At 41.0% G+C, this 26,765-nt stretch overlaps 1 protein-coding gene across 1 annotated transcript in view; it reads left to right on the forward strand.

Annotated features, from left to right (window-relative positions):
• The window catches only part of SPAG17 (sperm associated antigen 17), a 234,388-nt gene that overhangs the window by 32,349 nt on the left and 175,274 nt on the right, over nt 1-26,765 (forward strand). The window contains exons 2-3 of the mRNA XM_046019408.1: nt 6,657-6,797; nt 7,394-7,477. Coding sequence (XP_045875364.1) covers nt 6,657-6,797; nt 7,394-7,477 — 225 coding nt within the window. The remainder of the gene's footprint in view (nt 1-6,656; nt 6,798-7,393; nt 7,478-26,765) is intronic.

The raw sequence follows: 26,765 nt of genomic DNA on the forward strand, positions 1-26,765 counted from the left end.
TTGCCCTCAGTATTTTCCCAGAGATAGTCTTCACCATTTCAATCAAAATCATTTCTAAGTCAGGCTTAGATACACAGGCCTTCCCAGGAAGGGAGCATGACCTGCTGCTAAATGTTTGAACAACCTGTTCTCCAGGGCAAAGCTCAGATTCATGGCACTTGGCATTGCTGTAGTTTCCACACTTCCGCCATGGTGGATTTCATGGTTTCAATGCAACCTCACTGGACAGAGTCAGGAAGAGTGAGGGCGATCAGATACAGCACACTCCTGATGGAGGGGATGATTAGGGTGGATGGGACAATAACATTGCTGCAGGAGGCAAGTGTCAGGTTCAAATTCTGCACACCTGGCAGATTCTGGATCCAGACCCCTGATACCATGTGTAGCGTCTGTCTTTCCTCTCTCCCCACCTGACCCCGATATGCTCTCACCATAAAGTTTGACTCATAAGAATTTCAGAGGCACCTAGGAGGAGAAAGGAATGACAGAACTTGCAGTCTGTAGGTGGTTAGGTGGAGGGGAAGAAGGCCACCGAGGTCCCTATCGTTGGGTGACGGGAGACAGTAGGAAAGAAAGAGACGGAGGCATGGTTTTATAGCCCGCCCATGTTTGTGTGTGAGTCTTGGGCTTTCCCCTCTTATCTGGAAGAGCTGCCTCCTTTTCCTACATCTGGTTGCTTCTCTGAGCCACTCCCAGGAAACCAGTCTTGGCAGAGGAACGGCTGTAGGGGCTAACTCCTCACACCCTTGTCACTGACGCCTGGCAGAAATCATATACTTGGATGAAGAACAGCCCATTTTCCTCCCAAAAGATTTCAGGGCTCTGGACCCTGTATGTGCTGTGTGACCTTCTAGACCTTTATGATTCTCAGGGTCAAAATCCTCAGTGTCCAAGCACATTCTCTGTTGCTTTAAATCAACAGTTATTTATAGAGAGAGCCCTGCTTGATTTCCCATTTCTCTGCTGGGCACCATGAGGTACAAAAGCGACAAAATGGAATTTCTAACGTAAAGAGCTTATAATCTAGTTGAGAAAATGTGACAGCCATGTGAACTGATTCCTAAATAAGGAGCAGTTCTAATAGTATGATGACAATGTGTCAAGCTGTAGTATTTATAATAAATTGTGAGGAATCTATAATTAGAGAAGAATCTGTAATAAGAATTTGTTTAGTAGAGGCAGTCAAAGGAGTTAGATGACTGCACATCTTGGGTGGTTGTGTTGTTCCTGTTTATTAAATGAATCATTTGTAATCTCTATTCCCAACTTATTTTATAGTTATAACCCCTTTTTAACAAATATGATTATAGCAGCCAATTCTGTGTAATAAAAATATTTCTTCTGCTGGCCAACAGCCCAAACTAACACTCTTTGCCTGATGGAGATCCAAGACCCCTTTTGAAGGGAAAACCTGGTATGAGAGAGACAGTTACAAATCCCTCTCCATTTGTCCATTTGGCAGTAAATCTATTTGACAAGAAGGTCATCCTTGCAGAATATTGACGTAAAGTATAGGTTTGCATATTGGGACTGTTGTTAAATAACTCTGCACAGAATTTTACTTTTTTAATGTTGTGCTGATTTGACTTGGGGCTTGTATACATCTTCTCCGACTAAAAGTTGTGACCACTGTTGGTTCATCGAGCTCCTTGGGAGCTGATCAGCTCTGGGAAGTGGACTGTGAGAATCTCATTTCAGGTCTTTGAGGACAGCAGCTGCCGCCCCCTCCACCACCACATGCCAGCAAAGGCAGCAGAAGATAGCATGTATGTCCTGCCCTTCCCCTCCCAGCTGATGCCTTGTGCTGATAGAAGGAAGCAATCACCTTCCCATTGTCCAAAAGCTGCTTTTCACTTGTCTTAAAGTGTTTTTGTAATTATCGTAGAATACAGAAGTGCGTAAGTGAAATCTGGAGAGTCTGCAGTATATGAAGGAATGGAGGACTCGTAAGTCAACCCCGTGTCTCTGGAACCATAGGCATGTGGGAGACAGCCTAGGTCTCTGCATTTGTAAGAATACTTTCTTGATTTGGAAGACTAGTATGTCTGTGTTTGGGTTAAGACGCCCTCCTGCCAAGCTTCAATTAGGTGAGGCTGGTAAAGTAAATAAAAGGTAATGGATTGTGTCCGTACATGACTTCATTCCACCCTTTGAATGACTTTATCAATAACTGCTAGAAAGCGAGACTCAGAAAAACTGTGTCCAGCATGTGCCTCCAGACAGCGGAGAGCCAACTTCATTTCCTAAGGCTTTTGAGGTGTGCCTCTACCATTGTATGTATCCAGTGTAGTTTTTCTAAAATGATTAATTTTTCTTTGTCTAGGCTTATACTAAGAGTCAGCCCAAGCTTCTTGAGCTGTGTGCAACTCACCCACAGGTAGCAAGCACCTCGGGGCTCACAAGCGTGATGATTCAAATACACATATTGTAGGTTCTTTTCTCACCGATGGTCTACATTTGTTTTCTCTATACTCATTTTCTCCAGCTGCCCTGTGAACCCAAATTTAAGGACTGTGTTTAACTGCATGTCGGGTGGGATATATGGCGAGGGGTGTTCTGAATCGCTTTGTATCAAATCTAATTTTTGTCCCAGTTTTTCCGAAACAATTTCCTATTTTTAAAACTGCTGCCAGTAGTAGAAACTCGGAATCTACAGTTATCCTGGAGTAGTAAGAGAAAGGTTCAGAAACGATATTTGCAGAGTCTTGTTCCTTTAAGGATTCACCCTAATTAGACCCCAGGGCAGTGACTTACTCTTCCTTAGTTGCATATTCTGCATTTCCTGACATCTCGCTGCCCCCTAGTGCAGCACACTAGTGAGTGCATCCTTCTCTGCAGACATTCTTTTTTTTTTTTTTAATTTTTTTTCCATTTTATTTATTTTTTCAGCGTAACAGTATTCATTCTTTTTGCACAACACCCAGTGCTCCATGCAAAATGTGCCCTCTCCATTACCCACTACCTGTTCCCCCAACCTCCCACCCTTGACCCTTCAAAACCCTCAGGTTGCCCCAACCTCCCACCCCTGACCCTTCAAAACCCTCAGGTTGTTTTTCAGAGTCCATAGTCTCTTATGGTTCGCCTCCCCTCCCCAATGTCCATAGCCCGCTCCCCCTCTCCCAATCCCACCTCCCCCCAGCAACCCCCAGTTTGTTTTGTGAGATTAAGAGTCATTTATGGTTTGTCTCCCTCCCAATCCCATCTTGTTTCATTTATTCTTCTCCTATCCCCCTACCCCCCCATGTTGCTTCTCCATGTCCTCATATCAGGGAGATCATATGATAGTTGTCTTTCTCCGATTGACTTATTTCACTAAGCATGATACGCTCTAGTTCCATCCACGTCGTCGCAAATGGCAAGATTTCATTTCTTTTGATGGCTGCATAGTATTCCATTGTGTATATATACCACATCTTCTTTATCCATTCATCTGTTGATGGACATCTAGGTTCTTTCCATAGTCTGGCTATTGTAGACATTGCTGCTATAAACATTCGGGTACATGTGCCCCTTCGGATCACTATGTTTGTATCTTTAGAGTAAATACCCAGTAGTGCAATTGCTGGGTCATAGGGTAGTTCTATTTTCAACATTTTGAGGAACCTCCATGTTGTTTTCCAGAGTGGTTGCACCAGCTTGCATTCCCACCAACAGTGGAGGAGGGTTCCCCTTTCTCCACATCCTCGCCAGCATCTGTCATTTCCTGACTTGTTAATTTTAGCCATTCTGACTGGTGTGAGGTGATATCTCATTGTGGTTTTGATTTGTATTTCCCTGATGCCGAGTGACGTGGAGCACTTTTTCATGTGTCTGTTGGCCATCTGGATGTCTTCTTTGCAGAAATGTCTGTTCATGTCCTCTGCCCATTTCTTGATTGGATTGTTTGTTCTTTGGGTGTTGAGTTTGCTAAGTTCCTTATAGATTTTGGATACTAGCCCTTTATCTGATATGTCGTTTGCAAATATCTTCTCCCATTCTCTCAGTTGTCTTTTGGTTTTGTTAACTGTTTCCTTTGCTGTGCAAAAGCTTTTGATCTTGATGAAATCCCAATAGTTCATTTTTGCCCTTGCTTCCCTTGCCTTTGCCGTTGTTCCTAGGAAGATGTTGCTACGGCTGAGGTCGAAGAGGTTGCTGCCTGCATTCTCCTCAAGGATTTTGATGGATTCCTTTCTCACATTGAGGTCCTTCATCCATTTGGAATCTATTTTCGTGTGTGGTGTAAGGAAGTGGTCCAATTTCATTTTTCTGCATGTGGCTGTCCAATTTTCCCAGCACCATTTATTGAAGAGGCTGTCTTTTTTCCATTGGACATTCTTTCCTGCTTTGTCGAAGATTAGTTGACCATAGAGTTGAGGGTTGATTTCTGGGCTCTCTATTCTGTTCCACTGATCTATGTGTCTGTTTTTGTGCCAATACCATGCTGTCTTGATGATGACAGCTTTGTAATAGAGCTTGAAGTCCGGAATTGTGATGCCACCAACTTTGGCTTTGTTCTTCAATATTCCTTTGGCTATTCGAGGTCTTTTCTGGTTCCATATAAATTTTAGGATTATTTGTTCCATTTCTTTGAAAAAAATGGATGGTATTTTGATAGGGATTGCATTAAATGTGTAGATTGCTTTAGGTAGCATAGACATTTTCACAATATTTATTCTTCCAATCCAGGAGCATGGAACATTTTTCCATTTTTTTGTGTCTTCCTCAATTTCTTTCATGAGTACTTTATAATTTTCTGTGTATAGATTCTTAGTCTCTTTGGTTAGGTTTATTCCTAGGTATCTTATAGTTTTGGGTACAATTGTAAATGGGATTGACTCCTTAATTTCTCTTTCTTCAGTCTTGTTGTTGGTGTACAGAAATGCAACTGATTTCTGTGCATTGATTTTATATCCTGACACTTTACTGAATTCCTGTACAAGTTCTAGCAGTTTTGGAGTGGAGTCTTTTGGGTTTTCCACATATAGTATCATATCATTCTGCAGACATTCTTGATCTGCATTATTTCTGCCCGATAGTCCGTTTTATGCTGGCTTCTGGCAGCGTGACTTGACACTAATGCATGACTCTGACAAAGTCCATCGTGGGTCCTGTTTTGCCAGGTAGATCCTCTTCTGGGGAGCAGGAGTTTGGGGAGCTAGCGAGTACAGGTGGGAAACGGAGTCTCAGCTGGACTATACTCTCCAGACCCCTTCCAGTGGAGAAATCAGGCCCAGAATTTTCAGCATAGGACCATTAATCAGAGGAACAGAGCTTGTGCTAAGGTGCATCCAGACCAAAGTAACAAGAACACCCGGCTTGGAGAGAGACAAGCTTGGGAAATTTCCTTAATGTCTTTGAGGCTTTGTAAAACTATCATTGATTAAAAAATAAAATAAAATAAACTTAAGATGTCTTAAGGATTTACTACAATATCTATTTTTGAAGGTATTTTACACTTGAACATGTGATACAGATCTTCATCTATGGTGTTTATTATGAATGAAGTAGCCATTAGCTGCAATTTAGGCTTTATGGAAAGGCGTTGTGACCCCAAAGACTTGCTCTCAAAACTGTTCTAAAATGATCTCAAAATTGTAAGCCACATATGTAGTCTCCATGATGTTCTGCCAAGATGACCTTGAACAAGTTGTTTGACTTCATTGGACCTCTGTTTTTCCATCTATAAAGTATTAGTGCACCTATTTAAAGGGATTACTCAGGGATTCCGCGAGATAACATATGCCTGGCACATGGCAGATTTCAATAATTGTTAGTTCCTGCCTCCTCCTTTCCATTCCCCCATAAGATTGTTAATGTAAGGAAGCCATAGACGTGGTAGGCATGATGAGTCTGACTCTCAGCACCACACAGTGAATAATTCAAAAAATTCCATCTTAATCTTCAGGGAACTGCTTCTTCCCAAGAGAAATTACAATAGAGAAAGGGATTACTGAATAAGAATATTGTCTTTAGTAACTTTTTAAAAAAATTATTTGATGCAGCATTTCATGTCCAAGTGTTATTTTTTAGCCTAAGTCCTGGGAAGGGAAAGGACTCATTTGTGAATTAGCAATGAGATTCTTGTATTACACAAAGAGGAAAAGATGTGTTCTAGTTCTGTGCTTTACAACAACTTCAGGGATTACATTTTTACCCCATATAAAGGCCCATTTGGCAACTCATTCACTATCACCCAACATTCAACAAGTATTGATCAAGTTCCTCCTATGCCGCTAGCACTATTTAGAGTCTTAGAATGTATTGGGGAACAAAAACAAAGATTTCTGCTTTCAAGATTATATCTTAATACATATTTGTAACATATGAATGAACCATTTCTTCCAAGTACCAAAGTTTTCTTGGACAGCATTCTGTCATTTTTTAAACACTGTCTTCCTTAAAATGAAAGGTCTAGTTTCTCAAGAAAATGGTTGGGTGTTTTTTTTGTTGTTGTTGTTTTTGGTCTAGTTGCATGAAATTTGGCACAACACTGCCGCCTCGTGGCTACTTGAGTCAGGAACTTACACTGTGGTCAGCTCTTGTCTTTTAAGGTGAAGTTTAAATGGAAAATTATCTTGTTTTAGTGGAACCCTTTGACACAAAATTACCTACCTACCCAGGATTTAGAATTTAATTCCTTCTGTTTTTTTGGTTTATTTGTTTGTTTGTTTTAACAGAATGATTGGAAGGGTTCTGTCGCTTTTATAGTTGGAAACCGGATTGAGGATGATCTTCTCATCAGAGCTCTCACCCTTGCTGTCCAGGTCCCTCAGCGGAAATTGTTCAGTATCGTGTCCTGGCAAGACATTCTCCAGCAGGTATCTGTCCCTTCCCACCTATAGGTCCCGTGAAGACTTTTGTGCTTAAAATAATAGAATAAGATAATAAAATAAGTACAACTATCAGATTCTTGGGCTTTTCGGTAAACAAAACTTAGCTAGTATAAATTTGCATTGTTTAACTGGGAAGAATTATTTTGGCCCATTATTTAGGCCCATTTAGGCCCTTTTAGGACTCATTCATTTGACAAAATTCCTGTGGCCATACCAGGCTTCCTGCTAGGCTCTCTGAAGAATTGTTTATTCAATAAAAGACTTAATAATAATAAAAGACTAAAATATTCACTGTTCCAGGGAAGTCAATAGCAAGAGAAATTAAGACTACAGAGAAACCTAGCTGTCAGAGGACAGAGAGGAATGACCACACAAAGTCCTGTCAGGTGGCCCCCGTACTCACGTGATTACTAACAGCTTACCAAAGTGACTATAAATATTTTGCCTAGTTAATGAATATCTCTTCCTTACTAGGTTTTTCAACCCTAAAAGCCACCTACGTAATTGAAAGTTACATATATCTAAGTATGCTTTAAGTATGCCTTTCTTTTTCATTGTGGATGAATTTAATTTTCTTACAGATCAATGAATCAAATGCATTTCTTGGAACTCCATCTAAAAAGACAAAGAAACCTCTAGGCGGTAGTGCTCCCTTATATCATGAGGTAGGTGGACGTCTTTATTGAAGAAATTTTTGTAATTTTTAGAAAATGAGAATTGAAGTAATAATCTTATACTCACGTCACAAATTTTTTTTTTAAATTCATTCTTTGAAAGCAAATTCTTGCTCCTCCTTGGAACTGTCCTATGGTAGGCACTTAAAAAAATCTGCCTCTCTTCTAAAAAAAATCCCTCTCTAGGAATAAAATTATCCTAGATTGTCTATACCACCACTGTATCCAATTAAGGACTATAAATCAGAAATTTTTATATACAAAAGAATTGGGTCATACTTCTTCCTGGTAATTATTAAGTGTGTGATGGTATTAAAGGGAGCTGTATGATTAGTGTATTACAAAGTGTTAGTTTCACCAAAGGAACAATGTAAAAATGCCTCAGAAAGTGTTTCCTATACAAGACTAAGACATAGCTGTTATAATTTTTCATGAGTCAGCGAGATTTGGGCACACTTTCCATCCTATTTTAACCGACATGAAAATAATGACAATTTTTAGGTTAATGGTCCATTCTGTATTTCTAGCAGATGCTTAACACAAAAGTCTGGCCTGGCTGACCATTGGGTTTATGCAAGGACTTAGAACTCATGCTCAGTGCAGGGGGATTGCCTCTCATGCTGCCTTGTTAATATCTAACTTACAGCTCACAAGAAGCTATAAAAATTCAGTGATTAATTAGAATATCACTTAAAATTTGTCAGACACTGTTTTATGGCTCTTCAGACTGAAAGCATAAGGATTTTTGGATCTTTCTAAGACAAACTTGTTTGCACTTTATTTCAGTGATCTAATAAAGTTTTTTATGTGTCTCAGGTCTTGGATGATTTCCTAATGGGCTCTTTAGTATTGCCTGAGTACTATCGGAACAAGTTTCATTGGATTTATTTACACTTGACAATAGTGTGGATTTTATAGCATTAACTCTTGCTATGCTACTCTCACTATCAGTAAAAATTATTCTGTGCTTTTGGAGTCAAATAAAATACCTTCTACCTTTTGTTACGATGTTCTCAGTGTGCGTGCTCCAGTTGAAACATTATGTGATACTTAAAATATTGGAATTTTCTTCTGAAGTAGCCATAGAAATCCCTGTCCAATTCTCGGGCCTGGGACCAATTAGCCCCCCAAAGGACTCTTTCTTCTTCAAAGATGCTCAGTAAAAATCAGAGATGATAACAGGCCAGTTTTGATGTCTAATCTGGACAGACATTTTGACTTGGATGTGGGATAGCACAATGTTACAAATCCAGAATTCAGTTAGAAAGCCATTCCTCTCCAATATGTGCTGTGACTCTGGGTTGTGAATCCTTCACTCAGGGGAGGTCCATTTCACATCTGGCTCTACCACATTCTTCCAGTGGAGCATTTGGGCCGTAAGCCTCCCACACCCACTCACATACCCTTTCCTGAATGGTTCCAGAAGAAAAGGGAAGGCGGGATGAGCACCGCAGAGATTGGATCTTGGGTATACCACACATGCATCAACATCAATTTGCTTTGGTAAAAAGAGATATAGAACATAAAACCAACTCGGTCTCCTGATCAGCATCAGTCAACGACAGAAAGCACATCTGGAGAAGAGGGCACATTTCCAGTCTTAGTCCCTTCACACTTAGGACCCGTTTGGGAACTCTGTCGCTTGGGACCTCATCCCAAGTGAGTTGAAAAGCTGCTGGCAGTGCCTACTGAGAACCCCAAGGTGGTTGTGATTGTGAGTGGTGACCTTGAGAGAGGCCCAGACCCAAACGCTTCTGGGACTCGTGAACTTTTAAGACTCACGAGTCTGTTTTTGCCTGAAGTCTGGCACAGTCTGTAGCAGCTCGGACACTGGCCACAGTTAAACTCCTCAGGAGCCTCTTTGCGAGGTCTTAACATTTTCTTTCTCTGCCCTGGGAAAGAAAAGGTCATCTAAGAAATCTGTTTATGCTGCATGCAACATTGGTGAAGTTCTGTGTCTTCCATTTTGGAGGGGGAAGCTCAAGAACCAGGACCTCTGAAGGCCATACCCTTACATCCATTTGTAGGCCACTCCACTGGCCTTAAATCGGAGCCTCGTCGTTCTCACTTTAAACATAGTTCTCACTAGTTCGGCTTTCTGGATTCCTTGCCTGCAGTCAATTAGGAGCAGCAAATTAAAGTGAAATGTCACCATAGTGCAGTTCATCCATGAGTAGCAAAATAGCGTCAGAACCACATTACATATTTGCAATAACGACTTGAAATGTCTGGGCTAGCAAAGACCACATTCCTAAGTGATTTGCTCAGGCTTTCACTTGTATGGCTTGGTGTTGTATACACACAGCCTCATTCTGAAATTGTGTAATTTCCCGCTGAAACTTTAGAGTTCATGTAGCCATAGGATTGTATATATGAGAGAGAGTCTTTATTTATAAACCACAGTTCTTTGAAAATGTGCTTAGATTTGTGCTAATGTGATTCCACAGAGACTGGGCTATAGCTCATTTGTTCATTCACCTTCTCTTTTTGGAAACCATGTTCTGCTCTAGCAGGAACTACTCTAAGGACCCATAGGGAATGGGTAGAGAATGTTCTCCTTTGTGCATGGTCTCAGGGATGTTAGCTGTTACTTTATTATAATATTAGTAGTAGTTGTAGTATTTAATAACAAGGATGAAAATTATGATGATCCCATTCACTGGCCTTACATATGAACATAATTTCCAGCTTGTAATCCTGTTTGAGGCTGTGGACTTATATGAAAATGGATATACAGATAATGTCTGCATTATATAGTCACCAGTTTTTACCAGATAGTGGTACTTTATCAAATACCAAACAATTAACAAGTACATTCTTGTTCAGCACTAGGGGGATTACACACTATATAGACAATGGGGGAAATATGAATATTATAAAGACTCCAACCTCAAGAAGCTTAAGGATTAGTTAGGGGAGGAAAAAGGAAAAAATATATCCTAACACATAGTAAATGGTCAAAAAATGTTTGTTAAAGAAATGAAGGGGTGCCTAGGTGGCTCAGTTGGTTAAGTGTCTGCCTTCAACTCAGGTCATGATCCCAGGGTCCTAGGATAGGGCCCTGCATTGAGCTCCCTGCTCAGTGGGGAGAGGAGTTCCCTCTCCCTCTGCCCTTATCTCTGCTTGTGCTCTCTCTCTCAAATAAATTAAGTCTTAAAAAAAAAGAAAAGAAAAAAGAAGTGAATAACATACTGCATTGAAGTCCACGAGGGACAGATGAAGTGTTATGGGCATTCAAAAGAAGGTGAAATTACCATGAGAGTGGAGTTGTGAGTGGGATCTAGAGAAGCCTTGTGAAGAAGATGGCATAGGGAGGGAATGGAAGGGTAGCTAATTTTGATCTTTTATATATTATTGCAGGGATGCCTGGGTGGCTCAGTTGGCTGAGCACCCGACTCTTGATTTTGGCTCAGGTCATGATCTCAGAGTTGTGGGATTTGGCCCTGCATTGGGCTCCATGATGCTGAGTATGGAGACTGTTTAGGATTCTTTCTCTCTCTCTCTCTCTCTGCCCCTCCCCAATTCGTACTCTCTCTCTCTCTCTCTCGTAAATAAATGAATAAATAATTCCAATTAACCCATATCACAATTTTTAAAGGAGATATAAATATTTCCATTTTACACAGAAGAAGATGGAGACATGGAGAAGGTACAAAGTTTATTAATTAGAATATTGAAGAACTTGGGTTTAGCCATAGTCAAATTCATAGACTCAAGTTGTTCTTCTTTACCACAAACCCAGGATTTTTCCGCTAGGCTCTAAGCTGTCCACTCTTGGATGAGTAGATTTTGGCAGTCTTGACATTCAAATGTGGGAGAGGGCCTTCCAAGAAAAGGGAAAGCTCAAGCAAAGGCATAGTTGTGGGAGAAGAGTGAATAGTACTAAATTTATAATTGCCTGGTATAAGATATATACTCAGTAGGAAGGGTAAATTCTATACATGCTTTAATTGCATCTTTAAAATCCTGAAGATGAATAATATCTATGAGAAAATATTTCAAGTATGTAATAAAATCCATACTTTAAGATCAACTCCTAAACTTAAATTTATTTGCTAAATATGCACAAATATTTGGCTCCAAGTGTCACTCACTTCGATGGCCCACGGAGAGAATCTGACTTGTTCATTTGCAGGTTTATTCAGTCCTGTCCAGAATCAAAAAGGAAGATAGTAGGAATCATTCAAAGCTGATTGAAATGTTCCCTATGAGACAGGTCTACATGTTCCATACATGCAAAGATTCTCCCACCTGTGTTTAACCTGATATGCAGTATGTGTGCATTATTAAGAGATGTACAAATTTTGGACTTTGTGACTTTGATGAATTGGAAAGAAAAAACTACCCATTGGACAGGAATTTGTTAATTCAACTTCTTTGAAGTCAGGGTCAACAGTTTTAATGTTTTAGACTCCACTCTGTTTGGCTTTGTTTCACGATGGTGATCATCATACCTTCCAACCCAGAAATAAGTCACCATCCAGACATGGGCCGTAGTTTGCCTACCTGTGATTTATTCAGAAAAGACAAATTAGATCACTGCAAAAAAATTTTGAAAAATACAAAAGCTTGCTGAAACAAAAAACATTTATAAAGAATAAAAGTTTGTATGCCCTAGTTGGAGACTCACTTATTTTAAAAATTAATCAATTCTACGCAACAAACAACAAAGACAGTCTGAAAGATGATGTGATACAGTGTAGTTTTATGAATACAAATAATTGTGAATTTTCCTCTTTACTCCTACCAGTTAAAAAAAATAATAAGAAGAAGATGCTATTTTTTAACTGGTGTATTTTAACTAAAATATTTCTGTGGGCTTTTTTTATTGGGAGATGATTAAATATGGAAAGATTCTTCTGATGTTGGGTTTGAAAGTAATGAATCAAATGCAGTTTAAAAAGATACAGGTTGCAAATTTTATATATAAAGATCTAATTAGTTTCATCACATTCTTAAGATACTTGGCAGGTACATTGGATTAGTATCCCCAGATGTAATCATTTCATTTTATTGGTTCCTATTCCTATGTGTGTAGATACATTCTTTAGCTCCTTCCCCAACATGTATTCATAATAACTCACAAGTAAGACCACAGACTTAATTATGATCTAGTTGCTTCTGTAGTCCACATTTCTAATATGAAACTCATTTTTTTAACAGTGCCTCACATTAACAGTCTATTCAATGGAATTGTGAGCCCTTATCTGGGGTGGGGGGGGAGGCTTGTCAAAATGAAAAATGGAAAACTCATGCTTCAGAGATAGCAACAAATAATATGTGAAAACTTTTAAGAGGTTTGAAGTTATTAAAATGGCAGGTCTACTGGGACCAGAAAGCAGTATGTCATGGAAGGAACGAAGGAAAAGGGAGACAGGAAGCATTCTCTGGCCTTTTCAATCCTGCGTTTTAAAACAAAACAAAAAAATTCAGGAAGAATTGGAAGGTAGCCAACATAATGCTGTTATTTCATAGAGCTTAGGGACACACCAGGAAATTACAGGCCAGTTAGTTTAACTTCACTTGTAGGGAAAGTATTGAAAACTGCTGCAGGAGATCAAGTAAAAGGATGCTTAGAAAAGCACAGCTTGATTAAGGCAAGCCTGGCCAGAGTGGTTTTCGGAAAGGGAAGGTCATGTCTTAGGAACTTGTTGAAATTCTTTGAAGCTATTATGGCCAGTACAGTCTTCAAAGAACACAGCAAGGCCCAAGATCTGCATATCTTTTCCGTTCCCCACCAGTCCTTGAGGGGTGCTTGCAGAACATGGCCCACATCAGGGCCTTGGTGTTCTGGGTTTCGAAACCACTATCAAAATAGCAGAAAATAACCTCGGATGGAACATTTTTAAAGCTGGAACCAATTAATACAACCTGATATTTATAAATGTAAAATAAAGACTTGGAACAAAATTTAGGAATATTGAGCTGTAACAAAGAAGTACTACACTGGGACTATAAAAACAATCTGGGAGTTATTGTGCCAAAATCTGGGCTTTTGGAGGCATTTCTCACCCAAGGAAGGGAAAATGAGGAGAAATTACAGTGCTAGAAATGGTTGTAGGGTAAAGAGTTATGAAGAGTTGCAACCAAATGAATTTTGTCAAGATGGGAAAAGGAGCAGTCAGATGTGTTAACAACCCTGAGCCTCTATGGTCCTGGAGAAAGGCAGAGAAGCCCAGCAGAGAACGTTGAGTCCAGGGGAGTCCATGAGAGGGGTAGGTCAGAGCTCCATTGCTTTAGGAATGGGCTCCTAGGGAGCAAATATGTTTGCCTCTCAGATCAGAAATCTGGAGTTTTGTTTTCAAAGAAAAGCATAACTCAGGCAAAGACATTGAAAAACATCCAAATCTTGCCTCCCAGCTCTTTTCCACCCTGGGGCACAGACAGCTGGCCAAGCCCATGCGTTTCAGGAGGAGGCAAGGGATCACTGGTGAGGAGTGGAATCAGAAGCTGAGGCCCCTGGAATTCAGTCCCAGGAAACCACACCATCCAAGCGCTGGTGATGGGGCTGCTGATCAGACCTTCAGTCCATGGGAGAATTGCCAGACAGGATAAGAACCTAGTCAAGAATCCCAGGACAGAGCTATCAGCGGAGGAGTAGCCACCAGAATGAAGCAAGGTTCAGCTGGTGAAGAGCAGCCATCACAGTCTTGGTAGGGTGGGTCCTGGACCTTCTCCAACATCTACACTACACACCCATCATGACTGGAAGAAGTCAGAGAAGGAATCAGGAAGACTGTATTGTTCTGTTCCTCTATCTAAGACTCTGAATAATCTGCCTTTATGTAGGGTAATAATAACAGTTATGATTTATTGACTACTTCGTTTATTGCAAGTCTTGTGTGCATGATGCTTCATATATATTAGCTAATCTAATCTTCTCAACAGCCTTCCAAGAGATACTTACAAACAATGAAAACTGGAACCTCAGACAGATTAAGTAATTCCATGACTCAGAAGCCTCTCCTCCTTCTGCTTGCATCACATAAAAACTGAGGGTCAATAGTTGGAATTCTGCAAGTAGTTGTTGTGGTTTAACATTTCTTGAATACAAGCTACTGCTAGTAATTAGAATTAAGTCTTAAACCTCTCAGTAGTTCTGTGATACGTTTATTGCTTTTCCTACTGCTCTGGCGAAGCCAGTAGTGTATCCGCACATGAGGGAGGTGCCAAACCATCTTGGTCCTATTCTTGAGCCACCCTGATGAGGGGCTTCTGCCCCAATGTTCGGATTACCTGGAACTTTTAATTCTAACAGTTTACGTTTATATGGTTAAGGTAACTAAGTCTTTGGGAGAAGGAAGAGGGAAGGATGGGAAATGAGAGAGAAGTTAATACATATGCATTAGAGATGAAGGTGTGGAAAGAAAGAGACCTAAGCGAATTAGTGAGAGTGAATTTCTAGAGCCTTCTGCTAGTTTGGTGAGACATACTCTTAGCGATTAGATGTACAGATCCAAATGAGTCTGGCTGGACTCCTGCTGTGATTCCACTGCCTACTAGCTGTGTGACCTCAGCACATTCGGTAACTCTGTTGTACCTGTTTTCTCTTTATAAAGTCGGCGTTGATGGTGGTATCTGCCTCATCAAGCTGTTGTGATGATTAAATGAGATAGTAAATACAAAATAGTTAGTATAGTCCCTGTCATACAGTAAGTGTCCATTAAAGTTTGGCTATTATAGTTGACTATTATGTTTTAAGTTTCTCTTCTCAGTCATAATGAATGTTGGCATTTTGTACTTTAGGATGTGTGAAAGAACTAGAAACATCTATGAGCAGGATATTTTATTTTTAATTTTTTATTATAGTAAAAACCCCATAACATTGTATTTATCATTTTCATTATTTCCAAACATATCGTTTGGTAGGGCTAAGTATATTTACATTGTTGCACAACCAGTCTCCACAACTTTCGATCTTATAAAACTGAAACTTTATATCCAGTAAACAACTGCCCATTTCCCCCTCCTCTAGGCCCTAAGGACCATCATTCTACTCTTTTATTTTCCTTATGAATTGGAAAGGAAATTCCAATTTCCTAGATACCTCATAGAAGTGGAATCATACAGTATTTGTCTTTTTGTGACTGGCTTATTTCATGTAACATAATGTCTTCAGAGTCCATCCATACTGTAGTATATGTCAGAATTTCCTTCCTTTTCAAGCTGAATAACATTCCATGGTACGGACATGTAACATTTTATTTATCCGTTCAACCGCTGATGAAGCTTTGGGTTGCTTCCATCTCTTGGCTATTGTGAATTATGCTGTTATGAACATTGGTATGCAGATTATGAGCAGGTTTTCCACCAAGTGGAATACAACTAATGAAAGATAAGCTAATTGCTAGTTAAGAGGATAAAAGGCAATCTGATGGCCAAAGGGTATTTGGGTTATTTTATTACACTAGTCCTCATTGCCGTGATGGAAACTAATATATATTCTTCTTCTTTGTTATGTCATGGAAGGGATAAATATGACTGAACACCATAAGGAATAAACAAAAGTAGTACCATTTCTCAAATAATAATAATTGTAATAATAAAATCTTACATTTAGGTAAAAAGAAGGATTTTGCAACCACTATCTCATTATGTCTTCACATCTTCATGTGAGCTGAGCTGAAATCTGGTAGTGTCTCTGTAGCATAAACAGGAAAATGGAAACCTAGGAACCTCAAATGATTTGTTCCCTGTCACCAGCCAGAGTTAAAATGCATGTCAGTCCTCCTGACTCATAGTCCGGGGTTCTACTCTTCACCTAACAGAAAGCAAGCCTCACTCATTAAGAATTTCTTATTTATTCTTGCATTTCCCACAAGATAATTTTAGACAGTTTATAGATACAAAATTTATATTTTGTTAAACACATATTTTAATGTGCATTTAAAAAAAATGTAATATGAACTGGCAGTGTCCCAACTTCATGGTTTAGGATTGAGCCATATTATTTTTTTTAACTTGCTTTACAGTATGTTTAGAGAAAAATATTAGCTGCATAGTACAGGTGGTACACAGTTTTGGCTAAATCATCAAGGGATGTTCAATGACTAAGGGTTAGGAAATGCTTCATTTTCATACATATCACAAATATTTGAGCATCTACTATGTACCAAACCTATGATTGAGTTTATTTTGGTGAATAAAACAGAGTTTACATCTGAATAGGGAAGGCAGGCATTACACACAGATCAAACAAGCAAACAAATGTATACATAATTATGAATTGGGATAATTGTTTTAGATCAGAGAGAATGCTTTAGACTGTGTGGAGATGAGCTGAATGACCAAAAGGAGACAACTGAAAAGAGTAGGGGAGAATATTCAGGCAGAGGGAACAGCAGGTGCAAAGAACATGAGGCAGGAAAAGAAATGTGGGTCTGTTCGAGGAATCAGAGACCACCGAGCCTGGAACACAGAAATCGAGGTGGAGAGGGGTGGAGGCCAGACCTACCAACTGGGTCCTTTTTAGGAAAGAGTTTGCGTTTTTGCTTCATAGGAAATGGGAAGCCATAAAACCCTTCAAAGGGGAGAGTGACACAATCTGAGTTCTTGTTTTACATGTTTTCTTGCTGCTAAGCGAAGCCCAAATCAGGATAGAGGAGGAGGCACATGTGGGAGTGAGTGCACCAGTTAGGAGGCTCTAGGAGAATCCACAGGGAGACAGAGTGCTGACAGATTCGAGCGTATTTAAAGGGAAGACTCAGCAGAATGGTGCCAGTGTGAGATGTGAGGGGTAGGGGAGAAGTAGGCATAAGAAGAGACTCCCAAGTGGCATGAGAAACTGAGCAAAAGTATCTTCTGATATAGAGAAAATCAGAGTTTAAATTTGGGGGGAGTTTGAAAGTACACTTTGGGATAGGGTAACTCTGATATGCCTGACTCAGTGCTGGTGCATAGTAAGCATGGAAGAGGTGCTTGTTGTCTAAAAGACCTCACTTATTAATGCAGGGCTAATGAGGGTCCCTGGTAGAGGCAGCAGGGAGTAAAGCACATGGCTTCCTTCAGCCATAGTGGCTGGGTGGCACTTCCCAGCTACGAGCAGCCCCAGGCCCTCCCATCTTCCCTTGGTGGGCTCCATGTCTTACACAGCGGGTTCCTGACTGCAGCTGGTCACCCTGTGGTCCACAAAGACATTTAGTTGGCTGAAGCTGTGTTTGTATGTATTTGATTTGTGGTATAAGTATTTGTTTGCTATAAATACAGGTCCAAAAAAGTTTTCAAAACCACAGTCCAGAATCCTCTCAATCCATCCCTCTTCCTCTTGAATTTTCCTCTCTCTCAGTCTCTCACGTAGCCCTATGCTAATGGATATAGCAGATCCTCATCCTAGCCCTCTCCTTACTCAGTAGACGTTGACTGAATTTCTGTTGTACGCCAGGTAATGGGCACAAGATTGAATTGAACACCGTCTCTGACCTCACGAGCTCTTAGTGGATAATTTTGTAAACAACGGGCTAGTTTCCTGCTATTTCATTTTAATACCTTGCAGCAAGTCTGATGGAAGAGTTATAGGTTTAATCCCCAGTTATAACTGAGTCTGCTCTTCACTGAGCCCTGCGGCCGATCTCACTTATTGTTCACAACTTCCAGCAAGACGGGTAATGGTCCCTAGACAGGGTGTATTGGAAAGAGGAGAGCAGGAGGGCAGGACACACCAAAACAGTCAGAGATGCAACAAACATACAGGGAACCTGCTTCCTTAGAGGGAGAAAAAGTATTGCTGGAATTGAAGTATGGTAACAATTTTCATGCTTCTACATGTTTTTAATAAAACGTCTATATCTGAAATTCTAATTCTTTCCTCAATCTTTGGTTGCAAGGAAAGGAAGAAGAAATGCCAAAATCAAGGTGAAAGAATTGACTATTAGAAATTCATTTATATTTATTGAAAAGCTACTATGCATATTAAATACTCAATGAATATTAATTTGAATGAATGATATTCATTTAGATATTCATTCAGATAGATATTTTCATACAAAAAATGCATCCATTCTTCTATTTCACAAACATGATTGGCCAAAAACAACCCTCAAACATTGTTAAGGAGAAAGATAATGTAAGCTAGTTAAAATACGGTCTCTACATTGCTTCAAGAAATGTATAAAATGCGAAAATAGACTCCAAATGGATGAAGGACCTCAATGTGAGAAAGGAATCCATCAAAATCCTTGAGGAGAATGCAGGCAGCAACCTCTTCGACCTCAGCCGCAGCAACATCTTCCTAGGAACAACGGCAAAGGCAAGGGAAGCAAGGGCAAAAATGAACTATTGGGATTTCATCAAGATCAAAAGCTTTTGCACAGCAAAGGAAACAGTTAACAAAACCAAAAGACAGCTGACAGAATGGGAGAAGATATTTGCAAACGACATATCAGATAAAGGGCTAGTATCCAAAATCTATAAGGAACTTAGCAAACTCAACACCCAAAGAACAAACAATCCAATCAAGAAATGGGCAGAGGACATGAACAGACATTTCTGCAAAGAAGACATCCAGATGGCCAACAGACACATGAAAAAGTGCTCCACGTCACTCGGCATCAGGGAAATACAAATCAAAACCACAATGAGATATCACCTCACACCAGTCAGAATGGCTAAAATTAACAAGTCAGGAAATGACAGATGCTGGAGAGGATGTGGAGAAAGGGGAACCCTCCTCCACTGTTGGTGGGAATGCAAGCTGGTGCAACCACTCTGGAAAACAGCATGGAGGTTCCTCAAAATGTTGAAAATAGAACTACCCTATGACCCAGCAATTGCACTACTGGGTATTTACCCTAAAGATACAAACATAGTGATCCGAAGGGGCACGTGTACCCGAATGTTTATAGCAGCAATGTCTACAATAGCCAGACTATGGAAAGAACCTAGATGTCCATCAACAGATGAATGGATAAAGAAGATGTGGTATATATACACAATGGAATACTATGCAGCCATCAAAAGAAATGAAATCTTGCCATTTGCGACGACGTGGATGGAACTAGAGAGTATCATGCTTAGTGAAATAAGTCAATCGGAGAAAGACAACTATCATATGATCTCCCTGATATGAGGACATGGAGAAGCAACATGGGGGGGTAGGGGGATAGGAGAAGAATAAATGAAACAAGATGGGATTGGGAGGGAGACAAACCATAAATGACTCTTAATCTCACAAAACAAACTGGGGGTTGCTGGGGGGAGGTGGGATTGGGAGAGGGGGAGCGGGCTATGGACATTGGGGAGGGGAGGCAAACCATAAGAGACTATGGACTCTGAAAAACAACCTGAGGGTTTTGAAGGGTCAGGGGTGGGAGGTTGGGGGAACAGGTGGTGGGTAATGGGGAGGGCACGTTTTGCATGGAGCACTGGGTGTTGTGCAAAAAGAATGAATACTGTTACGCTGAAAAAATAAATAAAATGGAAAAAAAAAAGAAATGTATAAAATGCATGTAATTATGAATTTAGTATGTTCACATATAGGAAACCAACCCTACAAAAACTCCTACTGAGAAAAAGTGAAATGTTTAACAAACCCCTGCCTTTAAAATTCATATTTCATTCAGTTCATACTTGTTTGCATTATAATGTGCATAACCATTTGAAATCAACAGAGCTCTAATGGTGAGTGAGGCCAACAGAATGCCCAATGTAGTATCCTGTACTACCCCAGACACTCCCAAACTAGTAAGTTTATCATTATCCTAATTAGCCTTTATCAAGAATTTATGTGAAAAAGACAGTCTCAATCTGGCCTCACTCATTCACCAAGAAATCCTCAATAGTCAGAAGGAATAGCTAATTATTTTAGTTATTCGAAGTCTTACAATATTATCCTTTTACTTATCTCTGGAGCTACAGGGAAGCAAAGCAGAGTCTAATAACACATGACATGTGACCACCACTGGGTCTTACATCCTTTATGAGGAGCTAGTCTTATACTGCATTCTCAAAGATTCATTTTAGGACTATCACTGAGAAAAAGAAAAGGGCAGATCCTATCTTGACTTAATGCAATGGGTTAATATATTACTTTTCGTAACTAATAAAATTTCAAGGACTGACAGCAAATTTCTGACTTGCTTTTCCCCCAGTAAAATATCTGCTTTGAATTATACAGAAAGAATTCTTCCTCCTGCCAACTTGTTTCAATTCCCTGTACAAAACCGTGCATAGAACATTGTCAGAGGTTTCCTATAGAAGTTCATTTCAGGATTCCTCAGTCATTGGAGGAATACACACACACACACACACACACACACACAGACATACACACTTCTTTTCCCCCTTTCTTGGAGCAAGAAAAGGAAAATGTATTGCACTGGTAAGCTCTGTGTATGGTGCTTTCCCTTTCTGAAAGCAGAGACAAGGATTAGTCATCAGATGAGGGAAAGAGTTTCTGGGTCTCACCCACGGCCAGCGTTCTATTTCATGTATGCAGACCCGCCCTGTGTGTAGGTGGAGTACGCAATTGCTGTGTGATGTGATTTAAGAGGTGCTGGAAGTCCTGCTTGTCCAAAAATAGCCCCCACAGCCGCCTGTCAAGTTCAGGCACAGTGTCCATAAAACCCTGGTTTAAATGAAATGAAACTGCATTTTCAGAATGTTAACCCATCGTATCCATTACCCTGTTAGCATGACTTTACTTATCAGAGATAAAAGCTGGACCCCGGGAGAATGTCCTTTGTACAGGGAGGCGGGGGAAGGGGTCAGCAAGGTCCAACCCTATGGGCCATGGCACAAGTCACCGTCACCAGAAGCAATTTCTGCCTGACCATAAGCAAGCTTGCTGGAACTAAATCTCTTCTACCTTCATCAGTCAGGCAGCCAGTCTTTCTGGAACCACTGGGAAGATGGCATTTTCTCTTGCAGCCAATGCTTTTCACTGGGACCCTTAAGGAAGATGGGAGTAATACCCACAGCTCACATTTGGAAAATACCCCCTTTGAGTACAAAATACTTGCATACCTAATGTTGATCCCAACCACAGCCTCATACATCTTACTATTCTCAGGTGACAGATGGGGAGAGTCTCGAAGATGTTAAGTGATCTGCCCTGCCCCAACCAGAGGCTAATCATGGCAGAGCCCCATGTTGGAACCCAAGCCTTCTGGCTCCAAACTTCATGCTGGTACTTCCAGGAGACACAGTCCCTACCGTCAAGAAGTTGATAGTTCTGTTTAAGCCACTTAGTGATTCACCTAAGCAAAAGAGCAAGTGCCAGGAGGTTTTTCTAGAGCTATCACTGAAGAAATGTTTCCCCTTGTCCTCAACTTTCTAAAAGAATGGGGCCAAACGCAGGCAGGCTTTGGCAGGCGCAAATTCACAGCATTCTACGGGCAACAAATATCCCCCACTTAGAGGACTGACCACTTTGCACAAAGTTGCAAAATGCAACAATGAGCCAAATTAGATAGGCAAAATAAAAACACGAATTGGTGGAAATGAACTTAGGATTTCTCTAGAAGCTCTTGGGATCCAGGGGTATTTTGAGACTAGATACAAAGTGGGGTATCATTATGACATGACTGTGAAACCTAGGATTTCTACCTGGCCCCATAACGGAACACACATGGCTCCATTTCTTTACAGTTTTGAACGAACTCTGGCTCATCCCTTTTCCATCATTTACAACACTCAAGTCATTTTATTCTCCTTCACTGCTAAGTGCAAAGTGCACTGAGTTGAAGAGAATTATGTACAGATTAGACTGAGATGTTTCCATTTATCAGCCAAATAACCCTGTTCGGATGTCATCTCTTATACTGAAACCTTCTTGGATTCTCCCAGGCAAAATTCATCTTGCCCTGTTATACTGTGGTTGTTTGTCAGTGAATCCCCTTCTCCATAGTGAATGGCATGAGCATTAGAAGGCCTGTGTTACTCATCACGAAAAACCTAGTGCTCTAGGCTAGCAGTCCTAAACCATTGTGATCACGTATCCTATCAGTTAAAAAAAATTGAGCGTTTATTCATGTACATTGTGTGTGTGTGTGCATGTGTGTGTGTGTGTATGTGTACAGAGAGAGAGACAAAAATTTATAAAAATACAAACATATGACAGGGGCTCCTGGGTGGCACAGTCAGTTAAGAATCTGACTCTTCGTTTAGGTGCGATTCATGACCTCAGGGTGGTAAGATCAAGACCCCAGTTGGGATCCACTGAGTGTGAAGTTTTTGTTTTTTTTTTTTAATATTTTATTTATTTATTTGACCGACAGAGATCACAAGTAGGCAGAGAGGCAGGCAGAGAGAGAGGAGGAAGCAGGCTTCCCGCCGAGCAGAGAGCCCAATGTGGGGCTCAATTCCAGGACCCCAGGATCAGGTCCTGAGCCAAAGGCAGAGGCTTTAACCCACTGAGCCACCCAGGTGCCCCTCCACTGTGTGTGAAGTTTGCTTGAGAATCTTTCTCCCTCTCCCTCTGCCCCTCCCACTCCCACTTGTGCTCACTCTCTTTCTCTCTCTCTTTCTCTAAAATAAATAAATAATCTTAAAAAAAAATAAAACAATTAGTAACCTAGCACCATTTGCTTTCCCAGGCTTTGAGCACACTGGCTTGGTGAGAGAAGGTCTGGCTTGATGTTCATCCACACTCACTCATTGCAGGGTGCCCTTTCACAAAGTACAGCCTGCACAATGTTTGCGAAGGTCTGTGTGATTTGCGTGCTCATTCTCTCATTCAGCACGTGCTGCTTTGGTTGATAACCACGTGCCAATCACAAAGCTAATTCCAGTCTTCAACCTGGAAAACAGAAACAGAAATGAGCAATTCTATTACTGTATGATAACGAGGAAGTTTTAAAAGGTGCAACAAGTGCACAGCACAGTGCCTAAATCTGCTGAAGTTTTGAGGGAAAGGCTTTAGGGGAAAAAAGCTTAAGAGCTGAATGGAGCTTTTACAAAATAAGGATGGGGTGGGAATTCTAGGCAAAAGAATCAGCTCATTAAAAATCATGCAGGCCCAAGATGGCATGGCATGCCCAAACAACGAGAAGTGACATGGAAGGAGCAGCCTGGTATGAGACTGGACACAAGGCTCAAGACCAGGTCATAAAGGGCTTGGCCTGCCCTGAAGAGAAGTGTATAGTTTATCTCAGAGGTGTGGGGGCCACTGAGGGATTCAGAGCTGAGAAGCAATCTGAGAGATAGAGATGCTGGGATCAGTGTGCAGGAAGGAGCCTTCTGTGGGAGGCGGGTGTATAGCATTTACATCGTGTATATAATTTATTAGCTGTTTTATTATAAAAGGAATGCACTTTAATTGTAGAATGTGGAGAATGTAGGAAAAGCATAGTTCATATAGCAATAGCAAAAAAGTACTGGAAGTCAGAAGTATCTGTAGAATATGCCATCGTTCAGAGATGTGTGCTTCTTTTCAAAAATGGGAATATTATGTGGGCTTTATGTGTGAGTGTGTGTGTGTGTGTGTGTGTGTGTGTATGCCACAAACGATGACATTAGCCTTTCTAAATCCATATTCAGTGTCTATATAATAGAAAGCATATCTCAAGTTAGTAATTCACTTAACCAGGCCCCTTTTGCTATATTTAGACTGTTTACCGATACTTATGACCCTGATTGTTTCCTTATGAAAAATTTCAAGAAGAGGAATAACTGAGTCAAAATATGTAAGTCTTTTTAAAGCTCTTGACACATATTGTCAAAATGCATTCGAGACAATTTGTGGCAATTTACATTCCTTCTAACAGTTCCAATTTAACCACACCCTCTTCAACACTGTATTTTTTTTTTTATCTCAGTCAATTCTATAAGAAAAGTTGTAAGGTTGAACATTTAATTGCATTTTTATTGACTATATTTTATGAGTATGGAATTCATTAAAGTGAAATGATTATGGAATTCCATTTCAGATTTCTTCTGATAATGGGAGGGGATCCTGTATTGTAAATTCAAATGGGGAATGTTTGCTTTAAGTGATTTCCAAACAGATTTTTGGTGCTGTGAGGCACGAAAGGGAGAAGCCGTCACCCACACAAACTCAACAGTGCCCCATAGGAGAAGGATACATAACGCAAGAATGCTGAGAGAGGCACAGGAGGGGCCTCCACAGAAACTAGACTGAGGGCAGGGACAGTGGGACCCAGGGAGAAATGATCTCAGATAAGGAGTCTGGGAAGAGTTGATGGAGGAGGCTCTTTGGTGTGAGCTAATCCAATTTCCACCCTCTTCTTGTCTCCTTGCCTCAGTGGTGCTCAAAGTGGCATGCCTCAAAATCATTAAATTAAAAATGTCACTTCCAGAACCCGGCTGAGGTCGTGGAGATCAGGGGTGTCTTTAGGCAAGTCCAGGAACACACCTTCTGTGCTAGCATCTAGGCACTTCTGAGCCTGCGATCAGAAATCAGCCTCCCTGTGTCCATATGCTGCCCAGAGGGCCGGGAAGGGGCCATTCTTCTCCACCAGGGGCTCTCCATCTTACTCTGGAAGCCCCTGGCCATGCACCCAGAACCTGACTATGGCTCCACTTCTTCTCAGTCCTCCTTACATTCTCCACTGCTCCAAGCTGCCTTCATCCTATTCATTCTTTCTTTCATTCTGAGCACTTGTGCCAGTGCTGTTCTGGGAGCTGGAGAAACAAAGGAACATGCCATCAGAGGCCCTTGCCTTTGTAAACATCCATATGTCAAGATACCCAAAGGGAAACCTTTTGGGTTTTGCCAAAGTAAGTGACCTGAGAAGGGCCAGAAAGTGTTCAGGCTTCACTCATTACCCTTCAAGTTCAGTGGTGCTGCCTGCTTGCCCACAGCTTTGTCTATAGTTTCTGGGCAAATTAGAATACCTCTAGTAAACATATATACTTCTAGCGCTAGGAGCAGAGAACAGTCAAAGCTGGAAGGGAAAGGTACAGAATATAAACTCTGAGATGCACACTCAGGCATTTTGAAGTGTGCCGTGGGTTACCGAGACCTCCCATAAGCCTGGGTTTTTTGTTCCATATAAGCAGGCACTGAAGATAAAATCCCGAGACCCAAAAAGAGACCTCTATACATCTGATCACATCTCTCACCTGCTTAGAACTCTCTGTCTCCTTACTTTGAGGATAAAATCCAAATTCCATTAATGTGTCATTCAAGACCCTGGTGTCCTCATCCCTGGGGGCCTCTCCAATGTCAATTTTCCTTCAGTCCTTCCCCCATTTCCCCACCCCTCTGCCATTTCTGTCTTCCAGTCACCTGTACCACACCCCCAACCACTTTCTGGTTTCCTGAATATGCCTCTCTCTCTGGCTTCAGTCCTTCTGCCTGAGATCCCATCCTTCCTCCCACCACCCACCACCCACCACCTAACCTCAGTCACAGTCATCCCAGTGATCCTTCAAGACTCCCTCAGGAATGACACCTGCAGGAAACATTTGCTGCCTCTCTGAGTTTGGAGGAGGTGGCCTCCCATGGCCACCACAACCCGTTCACCTCCGTCACTGGGCAGGGCACAGGATACCATAGGGCATGCGCATAGGCTGTGCACATAGGCTGTCCCCATCTCGACTGAGAACTTTTCATGGGCAGAGGCTGCAGCCTTTGTCTCTAGGTCTCCAGTTTGTGGAATGTAGTGGGTGCTCTGTAAAATATCAGATGAATGACAAGATGGATCCTTGTGCAAGTGCAAGCCAAGTTAATTAACTCATAACCAAGAATGGCGCCATCTCAACAGTTGGATGGTGAAAAAAGGAGCGTCACCAGGATTGCACCACAAGAACAATCTGTCTCTAGAAAGGCTCTGAGGAAGAGTAAACAGCATTGACGGTACACCCACCAGAAGGCCCCAGTTAACTCAGATATACCCAGGCCAACAGGGAAATCCAAGCATGGGTGAATCATGAGAGTAGGCCTCCAGATAGTGATGAAATTTGCAATTAAGCATTTTAAAACATGGTTCTCAGTGACCATCTGATTTAATTGGTCCAGTAATTATTTAGTAAGCATTTTTTACGTTCTGGGATTTGAATTCAAATCAGAGGGGAAGAAATAAATAAAAACCAATGCCCTTACAGGAAAGAGAAATAATAGAGAAGATAAAGTGTGTATTATATTAAATGGTAATAAATGCTATGGAGGAAAAGAAGCACAGTGTTGGGAGTGTGGGCAGTAGGGGGTGGGATTCTCATTTAAACCTGGTGGTCAGAGAGGGTAAAATTGAGAAGGAAACATCTGAATAAAAACCCGAGGGAGGTGATGGAGTTATGAGGCTGTCTGAGGAAAATCCTCCCCGGCAGGAGAAGGCTGTGTGCAAGAAGGCTCTGGAGTGTATTTGGTGGACACCCAAGAAGA

The sequence above is a fragment of the Meles meles genome, chromosome 1, assembly GCF_922984935.1.
Source record: "Meles meles chromosome 1, mMelMel3.1 paternal haplotype, whole genome shotgun sequence".
Taxonomy (NCBI): Eukaryota; Metazoa; Chordata; class Mammalia; order Carnivora; family Mustelidae; genus Meles; species Meles meles.